This window comes from Toxorhynchites rutilus, chromosome 1 (genome assembly GCF_029784135.1).
Source record: "Toxorhynchites rutilus septentrionalis strain SRP chromosome 1, ASM2978413v1, whole genome shotgun sequence".
Classification (NCBI taxonomy): Eukaryota; Metazoa; Arthropoda; class Insecta; order Diptera; family Culicidae; genus Toxorhynchites; species Toxorhynchites rutilus.
In genome coordinates this window covers 87,113,874-87,133,314 of record NC_073744.1, presented here as the reverse complement: position 1 = coordinate 87,133,314, position 19,441 = coordinate 87,113,874, and the positions used below count along the sequence as shown (strand labels likewise).

The 19,441-nt window shown below is 38.1% G+C and overlaps 1 protein-coding gene across 1 annotated transcript in view; it reads right to left on the bottom strand.

The window, feature by feature from the left end:
* Positions 1 to 12,828, bottom strand: part of LOC129776568 (uncharacterized) — a 139,677-nt gene extending 126,849 nt beyond the window's left edge. Inside the window, exon 1 of the mRNA XM_055782291.1 lies at positions 12,301 to 12,828. Coding sequence (XP_055638266.1) covers positions 12,301 to 12,323 — 23 coding nt within the window. The 5' untranslated portion in view covers positions 12,324 to 12,828. The remainder of the gene's footprint in view (positions 1 to 12,300) is intronic.
* Positions 12,829 to 19,441: the final 6,613 nt, after the last annotated feature.

Genomic DNA, 19,441 nt, shown 5'->3' with positions numbered 1-19,441 from the left:
ACTGATTTGGAATATTTTAGGAGGTGATAGCTCAATTTTATGTCTCGAACTGTCTCTAATTGAGAAAGTACGCTGCTTAGAATGATTATATTACTTTCATTTGAAGGGTAAGAAAATTTCGCATAGAATGCAGTCGAGAACCGTTTAAATTAATGAAATAAAGTACCTTTTAGAAGTAAAAGTAATGTGTTTTTTTATCGGGTTTTATCGATTTTCTCGCAAAATGCATGATAAACTTGATTGTTTCTATCAACAAAATCTCTCCAACCACTCCACAGTTTCTTCCTTGACACCACACTATTATCCTTCTTGTAACCTTCCATTTATTTAAATATTTCACAACCGAATTTTATGCATTTTTTTCATCTTTCAATTGAAAGCAATTGAATCGTTCTAAGCAGCGTACTCAGTTTAAAGGGGTTTGAAGGGTATTTGGCTTGAAATGTTCTCTGGGATGTCTACTTTACTGAAGTGTTTGTCCCAGATTTGTCCGATGCTCCGTTCCAAAGTTACAAGCCAATAAGTGAACCTAAGTCTTTGCGTAAGGAGCGCGGATCCAAAATTTAAAACGCTTTCTTTTCGAAACTATTTTTTGCAAACTATTGGAGTTCTACCTCCGGAACGGTCCATCCGATTTTGATGAAATAGTTTTTTCCCAGATTCTCCACTATTTTTTTCTGAATTTTCTAAATGTCATCGTACATAGGATTTTTTTATATTTAAAAAAATAAAATTTTGGTGAATTTTTTTGTCTCGATTTTTAAGGCAAAAACGCATTTTTTTTTACAAAAAATGTCACCATTTCGTCAAAAATCAATATTTTGAAAAAATCCTACGTACGATGACAGGAACTACATCCAAGATTACGTAAAAAAAATAATTGGATGAAATCGGTCCACTAGAAAAATCTGAAGAACTCCTACCAGTTTACAAGGTTTTGGCTGCAAGGGTTCAGCAAACCGGTTGCGGCTATTCAGGGGACAGTCCAATTGACAACAATATATTTTTTGTTTGTTAAGTAATATATACCTAACAAAACTGTGATATCAGATTAATCATAGTAATTGATTTTCTCCTTGAAAAAAATCGCAAATATCACATACTTTTCATGATGTTTAATGTACTACCCCCTTAATGTAAAAATTGGTCTCAAGAAAAGCTCAATATTTCTTTCATAATTTAGATTTCACCATAACCGTGGAAGATTTTCTTATCAAATAAGATCCTCCTGATTAAAAAAAAGGGGGAATATCGGGTCAGCGGCTGATTAATTCGGCGTTGAATTGTTCTCTACTAAATTATTCGAATTGCGTAGGTAATGTTTCGATAAGGATTTAAGCGGAGGAAAATCAAAACAACATACACTGGAGTCGGGGGGAATACGTGCCGCGTAAAAGAAAACCGCGTAAATTTAATAATTCGCGTAAATTCCAAAATCCGCGTGAAAAAACCTCGTGAATTCCAAAATCCGCGTAAAAATAAAATGCGTAAATTTCATAATCCGTGTAAAAATCTAACAAACAGTGAAATATTAGTTTAAAATGCAACCCATATTCTAATAATTGATTAACTGAATGTTTTTTGCATGCTACAATCATGACATATGTTTCTCCTTTCATTTCTCAGTTACTAATCAGTGATACAATACAAACTTATTTTGTGAAAGGTCACATCAATTAGCACATTGAATATGTTTACACTGGAATCACTTACTACGCGGTTGATATGTGACGCGTAAAAAACCGCGTTAATTCCGAAATCCACGTCAAAATAAATCGCTTAAGTTCCTAAAACCGCATGAAAAAAGCCGCTTAAAAAAAAACATAAAAAACCGCGCGAAAAGCGAAATTAACTGGAAATTGAATTTTGAAGAAACTAAAGAGCAATACAAATAACCTTTCGAGCAAGGTTAGTGAAAAATCAAAGAGTCGTGAGTTGTGTGTTGTAATTTTATCCCACGAGTACTTTGGAAGTCATCTAGACACTCAATGCAGAATGGTCGATAATGATTTGAAAAATAATTAAATATTTTAATACGCCATTAATGTCCTCTGAAAGTTTTCCGAACTATGGTGGAAGAGGAATGGCGCTGACGACTAAAGGTGAATCGGAATTCGAGAGAGAAAATGAACCGGCATTTCCTGTAATCGATCATATTTCGGAGTGGGCAAAGAACTTCACTCGACAACAAAAATCGAGTAACAAAATGCGACATACAAAATTTTGAGTGAGTTTTGTTTGTTACAAAATAATGCATTCGTCAAAACAAAAACTGGACCTTTATAGAATATTTTCAAGTTTGCAGTGAGCAGTGGGCAGTTTGTACCATCGATTTACTGTGCAATCATTATTTTATGAAATAATCTTAATTCAAACATCAAGAATAATTTTCTTCCGATAGAGAAGATTTCTGTAGACTTTCTGTAAATCAAATGAAAGTGAATCAATCTGGTTAATTGGACTGTCATTGGGAATATATTTTTAAAGTCTTGAAAAACTCTGAGAACAAACGTTGAATTTTCTCTTCCAATGTTTTATGTCTACAAAGGAATACATATTAAAATGAAAAAAAATTACATACAATATAGGAAATTTGTTGATTGAAAATGCTGCATTATTTATTTTCTTGTCATCATTTATATGGAAGCTATAGCGTTCCGAAATCACTTAAAAATTTCGATGATTTCTACTCTCTTCACTCCCTCATCGCTTTTCAAGTGTAGATCTATAGATATCAGTTCATGCTTCTTATTTGTTTTTTTTTATTTTCTTGATTTTTTTTCATTAATTAAATCTAATAAAAAGATCTATACATATAAAATTGTTCATTTGTGTGCTCAAAAAGTTCGGCACCGATGTAGATAGGTCTTTTTCAAAAGTTACGCGAGAATTGTGTGGTTTATATTCGGATGCGGCTTGTTCCTCCCCTGGTCAACTGTATATTGTGCGTTTCTGTTTCTGCAAACTATATAGCCTATATATACTCGCAGATAACAGAAAAACAAAAAAATATTACATACTCACAAATATTCCAAAATTTAATTCATATGAAATATAGGCTTTGTTTTGCTATTCGTTTCACTACCATACAATCTCAATGTGCCTCAGTGGCACAGTACAGTTATTAAAATTTGAAATAAAATAAACTTAAATGGAATTAAAATTTAATTTAGGCGCAATTCAGTCATTTCCTTAATTATTCTAATAAAACACGGAAAATGCCCACGTGGGCAATAGGGAGGGGTATGGAAACGCTTGTCCACTGAGAGGGAGGGAGTAGTCTAAAATCGTGCTTTTTCTGTCCACGTGGCATGTGGAAAATGAAAAATGTCAACTTTCACTTAAGTGTTTCGAACTTTCGTACGCAGATCAAACTTTACCACGTGATAACTTTCCTAGAAGACGCACGGTTCCTTTAGCAGGAATTTGATAGCTTCTCCGGCTGCTGCGCACGAACCGTATGAGTTTGAATGCTGACAAATGCACCGTCATGTCCTTCGCTCGCAAACGTCTCGTATTTTCGTGATTTCGAAATTCTTGAACCATTTTACCTCAGACCTCAGGCCCTCATAGCCAATTTTTCTAAACGAAAATCTATCTCTAGTTTATTTTTTCATTTTCATACAAAATTCTTACCAAATTAAAAAACTTAACCGGTTGGTTAAGTGAGTAAAGTTGACATCATTTTCTCATCAAAATTCAACAAAATCAATACATCTATTCAATAAATAATAAATAAATAAATTCAATAAATATTAAATTCGATTTTAAATATGTTAATAAAAAATACTTACAAATACTTGTGTAGGTAATTGATTTTTGGAAAATACGCGAGGTAATGGTAAAACAATACAAAAGTCGGTGTAATTAAAGAATTTGGTGACTTTCTACCAATCTAATTTAATCCTTTGAATTCAATTAGTAAATCCGTATACACCTATCCCCCTATTTACACGGTACCTGTTTCATACGATTTCGCTTTTACACGGTTTATGAAATAATAAATTTTGAAAAACTTGAAAAATGTATATTTGTAGTTCATATGTAAGCAAGTAAAATAGGATCATAGTTTTGACTACGAGTGCGATTTTATGTTTCAGAGCTGGCAAGTTATCAATTTACCAGCATTTTTGGAGTCTTCATGTGTAATTTGTGTCAATTTTTCAAGCTCTTAGAATGCCAAGAATATCAACAAAAATGAAAAGTAAAGGAAAGTTATATCTCCGGCTTTCGACTGGAAATCTCTTTATTAAATTTTACGATAAATAAAGCAAAACAAATCTACGCAGCTGTCAATTGAATCATCTATCACGTAGTCTGAAGTCAAATCTGAGATCTTCCCGAATTAGTCGACTGTTGAACCAGAATCGCATCAGGAATGTTCAAGTGATAAGGATGACTTTATACTAATCAGAATAATACAATACAAACTTATTTTGTGAAAGGTCACATCAATTAGCACATTGAATATGTTTACACTGGAATCACTTACTACGCGGTTGATATGTGACGCGTAAAAAACCGCGTTAATTCCGAAATCCACGTCAAAATAAATCGCTTAAGTTCCTAAAACCGCATGAAAAAAGCCGCTTAAAAAAAACATAAAAAACCGCGCGAAAAGCGAAATTAACTGGAAATTGAATTTTGAAGAAACTAAAGAGCAATACAAATAACCTTTCGAGCAAGGTTAGTGAAAAATCAAAGAGTCGTGAGTTGTGTGTTGTAATTTTATCCCACGAGTACTTTGGAAGTCATCTAGACACTCAATGCAGAATGGTCGATAATGATTTGAAAAATAATTAAATATTTTAATACGCCATTAATGTCCTCTGAAAGTTTTCCGAACTATGGTGGAAGAGGAATGGCGCTGACGACTAAAGGTGAATCGGAATTCGAGAGAGAAAATGAACCGGCATTTCCTGTAATCGATCATATTTCGGAGTGGGCAAAGAACTTCACTCGACAACAAAAATCGAGTAACAAAATGCGACATACAAAATTTTGAGTGAGTTTTGTTTGTTACAAAATAATGCATTCGTCAAAACAAAAACTGGACCTTTATAGAATATTTTCAAGTTTGCAGTGAGCAGTGGGCAGTTTGTACCATCGATTTACTGTGCAATCATTATTTTATGAAATAATCTTAATTCAAACATCAAGAATAATTTTCTTCCGATAGAGAAGATTTCTGTAGACTTTCTGTAAATCAAATGAAAGTGAATCAATCTGGTTAATTGGACTGTCATTGGGAATATATTTTTAAAGTCTTGAAAAACTCTGAGAACAAACGTTGAATTTTCTCTTCCAATGTTTTATGTCTACAAAGGAATACATATTAAAATGAAAAAAAATTACATACAATATAGGAAATTTGTTGATTGAAAATGCTGCATTATTTATTTTCTTGTCATCATTTATATGGAAGCTATAGCGTTCCGAAATCACTTAAAAATTTCGATGATTTCTACTCTCTTCACTCCCTCATCGCTTTTCAAGTGTAGATCTATAGATATCAGTTCATGCTTCTTATTTGTTTTTTTTTATTTTCTTGATTTTTTTTCATTAATTAAATCTAATAAAAAGATCTATACATATAAAATTGTTCATTTGTGTGCTCAAAAAGTTCGGCACCGATGTAGATAGGTCTTTTTCAAAAGTTACGCGAGAATTGTGTGGTTTATATTCGGATGCTCCCCTGGTCAACTGTATATTGTGCGTTTCTGTTTCTGCAAACTATATAGCCTATATATACTCGCAGATAACAGAAAAACAAAAAAATATTACATACTCACAAATATTCCAAAATTTAATTCATATGAAATATAGGCTTTGTTTTGCTATTCGTTTCACTACCATACAATCTCAATGTGCCTCAGTGGCACAGTACAGTTATTAAAATTTGAAATAAAATAAACTTAAATGGAATTAAAATTTAATTTAGGCGCAATTCAGTCATTTCCTTAATTATTCTAATAAAACACGGAAAATGCCCACGTGGGCAATAGGGAGGGGTATGGAAACGCTTGTCCACTGAGAGGGAGGGAGTAGTCTAAAATCGTGCTTTTTCTGTCCACGTGGCATGTGGAAAATGAAAAATGTCAACTTTCACTTAAGTGTTTCGAACTTTCGTACGCAGATCAAACTTTACCACGTGATAACTTTCCTAGAAGACGCACGGTTCCTTTAGCAGGAATTTGATAGCTTCTCCGGCTGCTGCGCACGAACCGTATGAGTTTGAATGCTGACAAATGCACCGTCATGTCCTTCGCTCGCAAACGTCTCGTATTTTCGTGATTTCGAAATTCTTGAACCATTTTACCTCAGACCTCAGGCCCTCATAGCCAATTTTTCTAAACGAAAATCTATCTCTAGTTTATTTTTTCATTTTCATACAAAATTCTTACCAAATTAAAAAACTTTCCGGTTGGTTAAGTGAGTAAAGTTGACATCATTTTCTCATCAAAATTCAACAAAATCAATACATCTATTCAATAAATAATAAATAAATAAATTCAATAAATATTAAATTCGATTTTAAATATGTTAATAAAAAATACTTACAAATACTTGTGTAGGTAATTGATTTTTGGAAAATACGCGAGGTAATGGTAAAACAATACAAAAGTCGGTGTAATTAAAGAATTTGGTGACTTTCTACCAATCTAATTTAATCCTTTGAATTCAATTAGTAAATCCGTATACACCTATCCCCCTATTTACACGGTACCTGTTTCATACGATTTCGCTTTTACACGGTTTATGAAATAATAAATTTTGAAAAACTTGAAAAATGTATATTTGTAGTTCATATGTAAGCAAGTAAAATAGGATCATAGTTTTGACTACGAGTGCGATTTTATGTTTCAGAGCTGGCAAGTTATCAATTTACCAGCATTTTTGGAGTCTTCATGTGTAATTTGTGTCAATTTTTCAAGCTCTTAGAATGCCAAGAATATCAACAAAAATGAAAAGTAAAGGAAAGTTATATCTCCGGCTTTCGACTGGAAATCTCTTTATTAAATTTTACGATAAATAAAGCAAAACAAATCTACGCAGCTGTCAATTGAATCATCTATCACGTAGTCTGAAGTCAAATCTGAGATCTTCCCGAATTAGTCGACTGTTGAACAAGAATCGCATCAGGAATGTTCAAGTGATAAGGATGACTTTATACTAATCAGAATAAAAATACTGGTAGTTCCTTTAAGTGGCGATAGCGAATAAACTTATTGCAATTTAGTTTCTTGAAGAATTCCTTGTTTATTTGTATCCAGAATCTATAATGAATTCCATAAGTACATTTTTATAATTGTTTTACTTAAATAATAGATTGAATTGAGTATATATTGAGGGCTTATTTCGTTTTACACGGTTTTTCATAGTAAAATCGGAGATTTCATTCAACACAGTTTTATCTGGAACCTATCTCCAGTGTAAATCGAGGGATAGGTGTATTATCATTCAAGCTCCAATCAATTTCAGAACGCAAATGTCAAACGCACTTGCCAACTTTTTCATCTTATACGAACTTATGCACGCTCATCTACTTCAGTTTTTGAAAAGTACATCAATAATAGTTTCTTCTAGGATATTAGTCAAGTTGGTTCACGTAACACAACGATATCGACCACTTTGAGAGCCCCTGGACTACACTATTGTCGATACTACTCTTAATCGGGAGGATACAGTTGAGGATTTGGGATTCGAGTCTCACTTTCAAAGATCATATAGGATACATTACTTCCAAAGCATCAAAATGTTTGGGCGTCATTTTCCGTGCTGCCAAAGAGTTCTCATACGTCTTTCCAAGTATGCAAAATAAGAATTTTATGCTAAAACCGTGAATTTGTTTTTCTTACACCTAATAGCTACAAAACGATTGAATTAATTAATCCGTTCAATATTTGAAAACGACCAGAATACTGAAGTAGAACAAACTAGTTTTTCTTTATAACATTACATGTAGCATACCGGTTCACGACTAGAGGCACCGAGCTGCCACGTTCTGCTCCATTCAGCTTAATCGCCAAACTTTGCCAAGTACCACTTATTTGCATAGATGGGTCACGCTTGTTCAACAGTGCTATGATTCGTATGAAGATGTGAAAGAATGGTTCAATGAATGAATCGCGACGAAATGGAATGTTTCTGCTGGCGTCATATACATAAATTGCCCGTACGATGGGAATAATTTAAACTAGTTATGGAGCATACATCAAGTAAATTTATTTCACGAATTCAACATAAGCTGGAAAATTGATTGAAAATTAATTAGGTTTTCACCATACTTACTATAGCTGACGAGTCTTTGAAAGCTCTGGGAGGACTAAAATTGAGGTGGTGTATGACATTCCCTCAAATGGAACCACAAAATATGTTTATTCAAGTGTTGTTAATTAGTTCTGACCTACACTCTGTCAAACTTGCATAAGACCAGGCGATGATCTTGCTGCCTTGTGTCATTGTAAACAAACAATGCTTCAATTTATATTCTAGTGAGTAGGTATTGATGACCACCATACACTGCATGATTCATATGTGAGTGTGCAAGCGCTGAGCGTAAACGAATGTTTTCGTATTTTTCAACTGTCATGTTTCTATAATACCAGCTACATTTTCCGTTAATTTAGTTGTTTTGATCAATAAATCTGGAAAATGCCGAAGGGAAAAGTGCTCACGGAGAGAGAAGAAAAACAAATCGATGCATTTCACCAAGAAAATGTTGATATCAGAGAAATCGTCGGATTGGGCGATCCCATCCAGTAGTGCTCAATTATTTGGCGATTCCTCGAGGATACGGTAAGGAGAGAGCTCCACGTAAATCGAAGCTGTCTGACCGGAAGTACAGCTTCGAATACCTCAAAATCGCTTATGCAAGTAAAGCAATATTCCAACTTCTCAACTACTCTGGTGACTATTCGTCAAGTTTTGGTAAAAAATACTCACATCAAGAGGGCTTAAAAGGTTAAAGCTCCTCATCTTACACCATCTCACATCGGAAGACGTCTAAGTTTTCTCAAAGCTCACATGAAGCCACAGTGGGTCTTGGTATGTTATGACCAAGAATGCTGTCAAAAAAGTCCTGCGGTATTTTTTTTGAATTTTCATTTGTTCATAAAATTAATTACAATCATCTGTTTTAAGTCAAATATGCGCCGTTTTGTTCGATGACTTGTTCCCAACGAGATGCCAACTTCATAATACCTTTTGTGGCTAACTTCTGACTACCTAGCTCGTTCGCCATGGACAAAAACAGGTGGTAGTCACTTGGTGCAAGGTCCGGACTATACGGCGGATGCAAAAGAACCTCCCATCCGAGCTGTACTAGCTTCTGGCGCGTCACCAAAGAAGTGTGTGGCCTGGCGTTGTCCTGATGGAAGACAATGCGGCCTCTGTTTATCAAAGATGGCCTCTTCTTCATGAGTGCTACCTTCAAGCGGTCCAGTTGTTGGCAGTACAGGTCCGAATTGAGCGTTTGGCCATAGGGAAGCAGCTCATAATAGATTATTCCTTGACAATCCCACCAAACACACAGCAGAACCTTCCTGGCCGTTAATGAGGGCTTGGCTTGGCTTCTTTGTGAATCCAAGCTTCTTCAAATGGTTAATAACGGTTTGATGACTTATCCCCAGCTCTTGGCCGATGCAACGGCTGCTATAGTCGGCTGCTATTAGCCGGTCTTTCTCGGCTAATTCAGCGATTTTGTCGCAATTTTCGACGACAGGCCTTCCGGAGCGTGGCGCATCTTCGACGACCTCTAGACCAGAACGAAAACGTTGAAACCATCGTTGTGCGGTGGAAATGGAAACTGTATCGGGTCCATAAACTGCACAAATTTTATTGGCAGCTTGAGATGCATTTTTGCCTTTGTCATAGTAGTACTGTAAAATATGTCGGATTTTCTCTTTATTTTGCTCCATATTTGCGACACTATAACTCACGAACGACTTAACCAAACAAAACACTGTCAAGTACTATATTATAGCGCGCAAAAATACCTTTCCAACAAGCTATAGTATGACTCGATACAATGAATACAACTAGAACTACACGCTTACAACGACACCTCGCGGAAATACCGCAGGACTTTTTTGACAGCCTAATATCATAATGTAAAGTTCTTCAATGTATAGGCTATCTTCACTGACGAAAAAAGTTCAATTTGGATATGAGGACCAACAGTATTTTTCAACCAGGAATTTTGGTGAAGGCTCGTGCATGATTTGGGCGGGATTCTGTGCAACCGGAAAGCTCTAGATAGCTTTCACATCATTCAAGGATTACATAAATGTTCTGGAGTCCTCTCTTCTACCGTTTTTGCGTTATCGTCACAAGAAATTCACATTCCAGCAAAACAATGCTACTATTCATACCAGCAAGTAAACTTAGCAATGAATTAAGGACCAAAAACTTAATTTTTTGGACTGGTCGACTCGCCCTCCAGACTTGAACCCTGTTGAAAACCTTGTACGCATTTTTCATTGATAATACTTATCTTACTGGAAACTGGAAACTGGACAGCTTAAATTATCATATTTAAGCATAATAAATAAACAAACTCTTTTTTTTTCTCTTTTGAACGAAATTGACGTTAAATATACTTTATTCTAAGCATTCAACAATTTATGAATGTATCTTGTTGAAATTCTAACTGTTTGTGTTGCAACGAAATAGAATCAGGGTGGTCTTACAGAAGTTGGACAGAGTGTACAAACATAGTTATTTCGTCGTCTAAAATCGTCGTTTGACGGCTCTAAAAGATTGTTATTCGTCGTCAAAACGCGAATTAAAGATTCATTGTATTGTGGTTATTGAGGGTTCTCATTTGTGAATATGTATCCATTAAAAACTGAGACGTTTGATTTATACTGAAAATGACATGACGAAACTGGAAATTATCCTAACGAAAGTAAAGAAATAATAATATCGAGAATGAATTTTGTTGCTCAGAAAGTTCGTGTGGGATAGCACATCCCAACCAAACTGAAAAAATCGGGGTTCTCAAGGAGACATGAGGTTTGGCGACCTGGCTGCCTGTAATTCGTCGAAACTGGAACTTGTTGGAATTTACTAACTTGTTACTAGGTAGAAATTCATAATATAGAATTTCTGCTCAATTCCACTGGTCACTAACTTTCTTTTTGATGGTTCATTTCGCTTACTCCAAGGTTTTTTTACATCAATAAACAACAATTTTTCTTCACCCGTCAGGATTTACCCTAAAAAATAGCGTGTTTCATTGCATTTATAAATTGTGGGGAACCCATACTTCGTGGCGATTAGCGTAACCAATCTTTATCAGATGCTCATGAATGCTGATTTTAGATATCTATATAGAATTTACTAATTCACGTGCGTCTTGTGCCGAGGATTATTCTTGATCAACATCTCGATGTGGTCATCATCAGGTGTTGGCGGCACGAACTCTCCGGACAACTCAATATTTATTCTGTAAGTGAACGAATATAGATAATGAAATATAAGGCCAATTCCATTAAGTTAAGTACATATTGCAATATTTCCCATGAAACTAACGAAAATTCGCCAGGATGGAACAAGCATTAAGCTGCCAAAAAATCAAACGCCCAACTTGTCCCAGCGCGACGAGCAGGTTTCGTTTTGCAGAAAAAAAAATCACAAAATAAAATATCGAAAGAACTCCGTTGGATGGCAAGCGGGCGATAAACGTCCAAAATATGGAGAGGAAAATAAATCACTTGAAATGGACAATTTTCTCGATACAACAAACGGAATGACCGGTACGGATAAAAACCGATTCACGTTCGAGTGTTTCCAGTGGCTGCACACCATTTCGAGTCTGAAGAAGAAATCTTTCTTGGAAAGCCTTCGGCACCCATCGATGCTGAATGCATTCGAATTTAATTTCGTTGGGAGATGCTGCATTGGTGTATGCAGTATCCACGTTTGATATGTGCGCCGACCAAATAGCAGGTGCTCCGTTGAATGTGATGAGACTCTCGGGCTATCTATTGACCATATTGTGGAAGACAGATTCAGTCTGTCGGTAAGAATTTTAAGTGTTTAGCAGCATGTCACTCAGAACTCTTGCAATGGCACTGAGTGAGTATGCTACCTACCGACATCATGGCAAGTCACATAGGCAATCATTTTCTTCTACGCAATGCAGTTCTACAGACGAAGAAGTGATTATAAGTTATGCACATATTGGTTATCATGCCAAAGATGTAAGTTCGAGTGGAATGCGTTGGGAAAAGAGAGTAGAGGAAAAACAAACTAAAAAGACTATCTAGGCAAACGACTTCAGCAAACAGTACTCACCTTATGCCATTTCGCAGCAACATTTTGTTCAAATCCTTGAAAACCGTCGATCCGTTATACAAACTTCAGGGGAACAGGTTCCGATGCTCACACGATTGGCAATAAATGGAAACAAGCTTTAATTGCAGATAAACAGCATCAGGTGCTGCTGCCACAATTTGGTTTCTTTTTTTCCCGAAATATATACTGTTAACACTTTAAATACGCGAGGAGCTAGAGACATAGGCTATTTTTAACATCACTTCGAACATCACACTTCACATTAATAACTTTGTTAGATAATTATTGTTTCCATCAGATTTCTTCCTTTCTATTGTATACACCAAAAACAGAAAAAAATAACTTGTAGAGTTTTGACACATATAAATATAATGGAATGAGTCGGAAAATGCCGGATGAGCACGCGATATGATGCGCACCTGGAGAAAACACGTCACAAATGGTCGACGGTTAGGTTAAAACTGAATGCTGAATCACTTTTCGTCTTCCAAGTGAATTTTTATGCACGAGCTAATCCTCAGACCACAACATAACAATAACATGTCTCCGGCGAAAGGCACATACACACTAGCAAAAAAGTACGACCCCAACAACAATTCAATGGATCATTCATTCCTTTCGGCATCACACCGTAAAGTCAGAGATGAAGCTGGAGTGTGCTCACTCTCTTTCTCACTTCATTTTTTTTTTGTTTACTCTCCCGCAGCTCAGCTTAGCACTGATGCCGACTGCAGGTCTATTGTAGGCTGGAAGATAGCGACTGCAGAAACGCAGAGGCGGCCGTCATCCAAATACGGTAACGATGACGATGATGCTGATGATAATGCGGCTGCACGTTGCGAGAGAGAGAAACTAATGTTTCGATCGATCCACCCACCCGGCATATCTCGAAATCATTATGTTTGATTCCGGCAAAAATAATGCTCAATTAACTTGCAATAAAAACGATAGTCGTTAGTACGTCAAGTGACGACAGTTATTGATTATTATTACATTTTAATAATATTACTGCTGTATTCCTACAGGTCGGTTCTGGAATGTTTCGACAGATTTTTGGAAATATCTCTTCTTTCGGCGTTGTATTCTTTACAAATACACTCAGATTTGAAAAAGTTGTTACAGATGAAAGCCACAAAAGAAAAATTAATTATTGAACATTCTCGTCGAAAATCCGTATTGGTCAAGTCGCAAAATCAGGATGAACTCAGGATTTTCGGAAGCTGATGTCGCAAAATATACAATTCCAACCATTCTACGATACAATGTACGGAGAATCCGTCTGCGTGGAGCTGTTCATTCTCTAAATTGGACCAAAGCAAACGATGAAGCAGAAACTTCTAGCCAATACCTATTCTACCAATCAGAATATGAACTCGACAATACACTATTCTCGTGTTCCGGCAGCCTGTTCCTGATTAATGGAGACGAACAAAATGCTGGACAGAATAAATTTCATTCAGGTGAACCTTCATCACGCCAAAGGAGCAAGCAGTGTCCTATGAAGGTACACTCACGAAAATCTGGATGTGGCTCTTATTCAATAGCCTTGGTTCTATAATTATAGGATTCGAGGAATTTCTACACAAAAATTTTGGCTTCTTTCTGACAGCAAACAAACTGCACCAAGAGCAGCAAGTCTAATACGGGTATGTACCCATCACAAAGTTCTTTAACAGAGACATCGTGGCAATACAAATGAAGGTCCCAACGACCCGAGGGAAAACCGTTCTCATCGTCGCTTCGGCATATTTCCCAGGAGACAACGCTGAAGTTCCTCCATTTGAAGTTGCTGCGCTGATTCAACACTGTAAATTCAATAAGAAAGAAACAAATTGGGATAGTTATCATTCTAAACTTCAGAAGAAATTTTTGATAATAGTGGAAAGTAATATACTGTTTTCGTTTGTATTATTTACATTCCACTGGATCTGGTCAATGATCGCAGTATTATCGACTGTCATATCACTTCTCTCTCCTGGGTAACCTCGCGCATCAGGGTTACCACATTTTTCTGAAAAAAATCTGTACATCTGTATTCTCTCACTCCGCTCACATTTCGTCTTCATGCTTCGTCAGAGCATATGACGGTAATCAGTGCTTGCGACGGAAATTAGTGCCGCACTCTACCACGATGCTTACGTAGATTTTAGGTGACCTGGTTTTTTTACGCGGATTTTCCAAACGAATTAACGCGGTTTTTTTACGCGAATTTTCCAATTAACGCGGTTTTTACGCGGTTTTTTTACGAGGTACGTATCATCCGCGTAAAAAACCTGGGTGTACATAACTTGGAACGAAAAAAAATAATTTAAGCTCTTTAAATCAATAAGATTTCGCTTAATAACTGCCTCCAACTAAAGACATCTCATTGCGTATGCACTGTAATAAATTTCATATTTCAAATTGAATTTCAAAAAAAATTCTATATTTTTGCTGAAAATCTGTAATTCTGTATATACAGATTCTGTATCTGAAGTTTGTTGAAAAATCTGTAAAACTGAACACGTTATCAAGACCATTTGCGAAGTGCGCAGCCTGAGCGCAATCTAGCGTACGTGACGCTTACATATTTCGCTGAGCGATTTCCAGCGAACCATCGCTCGACAGTCACCGTTTTCAACACGTGTTTGAAGTAAAGTCCGTAGGGGATCAAAGCCACCATCCCTGAGTCAGTGGAGAGAACCGTTTGGTCGTCAGCTGCTTGTTGATTCATCCTGTTCGTCTGTAGGGGCCCCAGCCAAAAGCCCTGAGTCAGTGGACGACACTTTCGACGGTTGTTCATCGGGTCACCGCGTATTCAAGGTTGCAGATATTCGTCGCCTATTCAAAGGAGCAAAAATTCGTCGCCTATCCGGAGGACCAGAAATCCTTCACCTGGAAAGTTCACAATAATCACGTAACCAACATTGTGATCAACCAACTTGCGATCATCGTCAGCAATCGTCATTGCGTATCGATAATATCATCCTGCTGTAAACGCCTAACCAACAAGAAGTGACCGTTCATCATCGACCATCACCATCTCGAGTCATCTGTGGACTTCTCGTCGCACACCTACACGCACACTATATAAAACGACGTCGCAGAGTGCTCTGTTAATTGGCCATCATGACGCCTAAAGCCAACACCAACAACGCCACCTGGTTGTCAGCAGTAAAGAAAGGTTAGCCTTACTTGAATTTGTTTGTCCTATTATATGCACACATATTTCGATTATATATGAATTATTGAATTCCGTTGAATTAAATTATTGAAGATGAATTTTGAGTAGCTTAGAGTTGCGATTTGTTTAGACCTTTGAATTTTCGGTTTCGTTAAGTTTCGGCATGATTGGCCACGAGTGTGGGAATTAATCGTTTATGTAAGCCTTTGAGTTGTGCTAGAAGTGGTTTTGCGTCCACTTAACCTGCCCTGAGAGAGCTAGCGGGCAAAGTAACACGCTACTTCGCATCGATCCTCTTCGAGGGTCGTTGGCGCGTAAGCGGAGTGGTTTAGCCCAGGGACGGGAACAGTTTGGGGCTTGCTATTTTTCACGTGCGTATAATGTTGAGATTGATTAGCCGTCCTAACCCAAACGTTACAAATTGGTACCCAACGCTTACAAATGTTACACTTGTGACCTTTTTACAGCTCACGAGAGCAAGTTTTACAAAGACCGCTGACTCAATTTATTGTAATTATCGGTTTGCGGACTTTGCATCAATGAATAACATCCTCGAAGCCATGGAATGGGATGAGCTTTTTGATCTAAATGATGTTGATGCGAGTGCCACAAGCACTGCTCATATGCTACTGTATGCCATCGACCAATTTGTTCCGAAGCAACAGAAGAGAGATATAAGAAGAGAGTAATAAGAAGTTCTACAGGAAAACGACGAGTTGTGACTACGACATAATTGTTCCGACCGAAACGTGGTTGCGCCTAGACGTAGTAAACACTGAGCTTGCATCAAACTACTGCATTTTTCGTTGTGACCGTAATGCTAACACAAGCACTCTACAAGTCGGCGGCGGTGTTTTGGTCGCTGTTAAATCCGATCTTCGTTGCAGTGCAGTTATTGCTGTACTAATCTCGAACAAATGGCCGTTTCTAACCGTCTTCCCGGGACAACTATTTACGTCTGCGGAATATACATACGTCCGAGAACTCATCCTGATGTTTATGAAACGCACGCAGCTGCTGTTCAAGAGATTTGCCACCTATCCTCAGTATACGATGTCATTGTTGCACTTGGCGACAACAATCTCCCATGGTGTTTCGACGGAGACTGCAGCAGTTACCTGCCAGGTAACGCAACGTAACTACGTAAACAAAGGAGTTCCGCAGTTCACTCAAAACTCCCTTGGTGGACACCAGAACTACGACACCTTCGAAATATCGTTCGGAAAGCGCGTAAACGTTTTTTCCGCGAAACGCGTTCCGAAGCTGGTTGGTGTCGCCGAGTCTAATTTGAAACGTGATCCGTCATCCTTCTAGTCCTACATTAGGTATCTTAAAAATACCAATCGAATTCCTTCAGAAATGACGTATAGTGGAGCAACTGCAGAGTCGTCCGAGAAAATCGCTGACTTCTTCGCGGACTTTTTCAGCAGCGTGCATAATAGTGACTCTCCCAGTTTTCATAGGCTGGTCGAAATATTCCATCGTTTTACATAAGCCTTCCGCAATCAACTTTCGCTCCAAATGACGTAGCTGCAGTTTTGAAAACACTTGACACTTCCAGCCGGTATCAGATTGTCTACCTCCAGCATATCTCAAGGGATAAGCTGACACGTTAAAAACTCCAATCAGCCTATCTTCAACCACTCCGCAACCGCAATGGCAAGGGGGTCTTCGAAGCCACTTGGAAACCGTAGAAAATCGCAGTCAGGTAGATTCTATCTGCTTTGATTTCACTAAAGCTTTTGTTAAAGTTCCTCACGAACTGGCTATCGAGAAACTTAAACACATTGGACTTCCTGAATGGATGACTGGGTGGCTCAGGTCGTACCTAACCGACAGAAAAGCTTTCGTGAAAGTTGGAAGTGCTCGTTCCCGTACATACCTTATTACATCCGGCGTCCCACAAGGTAGCGTTCTTGGGCCGTTGATATTCATTCTCTTCATCAATGATCTCGCCAGCCGGCTGAAATCTGGTAAGCTTTTGACTTAAAAATATTTAGAGAGTGGTGATAACGGCATGGAGCTGAACATCAGCAAGTGTGCAGAACAATAACCTTTACGAGATGTCAATCGTTTGTATCTCATGACTGAAGGCTTTGTATAGCTCAATGGTACAAAGAGTCTCTGAATACGCAGCACGCGTGTGGGCTCCCTGCCATACAACGCATATGGTCAGGATTGAAAAAGTGCAACGCTGTTTTATCCGCTACGCCTTAAGGCAATTGCTAGAAATGTACGATATTAATTTGGGAGTAATTTTTATGTAGAAAAACCGCTATTTTAAAGCGGCTGCAGAAAATTATGTTTAAATAAGTTGAAAATGCAATAAATTGATAGGTTGTTAAGATTATATTAGGCTGTGAAAAAAGTCCTGCGGTATTTTTTTTGAATTTTCATTTGTTCATAAAATTAGTTACAATCATCCGTTTTAGGTCAAATATGCGCCGTTTTTTTCGATGACTTGTTCCCAACGAGATGTCAACTTCATAATACCCCTGTTATAGAAGCTCGTTCCTTATTGGCAAAAAACTCGGATAGCCAATTTTCACAGGCCTCTTTTGTGGCTAACTTCTGACTACCTAGCTCGTTCGCCATGGACAAAAACAGGTGGTAGTCACTTGGTGCAAGGTCCGGACTATACGGCGGATGCAAAAGAACCTCCCATCCGAGCTCCCGGAGCTTCTGGCGCGTCACCAAAGAAGTGTGTGGCCTGGCGTTGTCCTGATGGAAGACAATGCGGCCTCTGTTTATCAAAGATGGCCTCTTCTTCATGAGTGCTACCTTCAAGCGGTCCAGTTGTTGGCAGTACAGGTCCGAATTGAGCGTTCGGCCATAGGGAAGCAGCTCAAAATAGATTATTCCTTGACAATCCCACCAAATACACAGCAGAACCTTCCTGGCCGTTAATGAGGGCTTGGCCACCGTCTGAGCCGCTTCAGCGGGCTTCGACCACGACCGTTTGCGCTTCACGTTGTCGTAAGTGACCCACTTTTCATCGCCAGTCACCATCCGCTTCAGAAACGGGTCGATTTTGTTGCGATTCAGCAGCGATTCACATGCGTCGATACGGTCAAAAATGTTTTTTTGCGTCAACGTGTGTGGCACCCATACATCGAGCTTCTTTGTGAATCCAAGCTTCTTCAAATGGTTAATAACGGTTTGATGACTTATCCCCAGCTCTTGACCGATGCTACGGCTGCTACTATGCCGGTCTTTCTCGGCTAATTCAGCGATTTTGTCGCAATTTTCGACGAAAGGCCTTCCGGAGCGTGGCGCATCTTTGACGACCTCTACACCAGAACGAAAACGTTGAAACCATCGTTGTGCGGTGGAAATGGAAACTGTATCGGGTCCATAAACTGCACAAATTTTATTGGCAGCTTGAGATGCATTTTTGCCTTTGTCATAACAGTACTGTAAAATATGTCGGATTTTCTCTTTATTTTGCTCCATATTTGCGACACTATAACTCACGAACGACTTAACCAAACAAAACACTGTCAAGGACTATATTATAGCGCCTTTACCTTTCTAACTTTCCAATACATTTTCCAAATACCTTTCCAACAAGCTATAGTATGACTCGAAGCGGATGAAGCGGATGGGGACTGGCGATGAAAAGTGGGTCACTTACGACAACGTGAAGCGCAAACGGTCGTGGTCGATTGTGATTGTCAAGGAAAATCTATTATGAGCTGCTTCCCTATGGCCAAACGCTCAATTCGGACCTGTACTGCCAACAACTGGACCGCTTGAAGGTAGCACTCATGAAGAAGAGGCCATCTTTGATAAACAGAGGCCGCATTGTCTTCCATCACGACAACGCCAGGCCACACACTTCTTTGGTGACGCGCCAGATGCTCCGGGAGCTCGGATGGGAGGTTCTTTTGCATCCGCCGTATAGTCCGGACCTTGCACCAAGTGACTACCACCTGTTTTTTGTCCATGGCGAACGAGCTAGGTAGTCAGAAGTTAGCC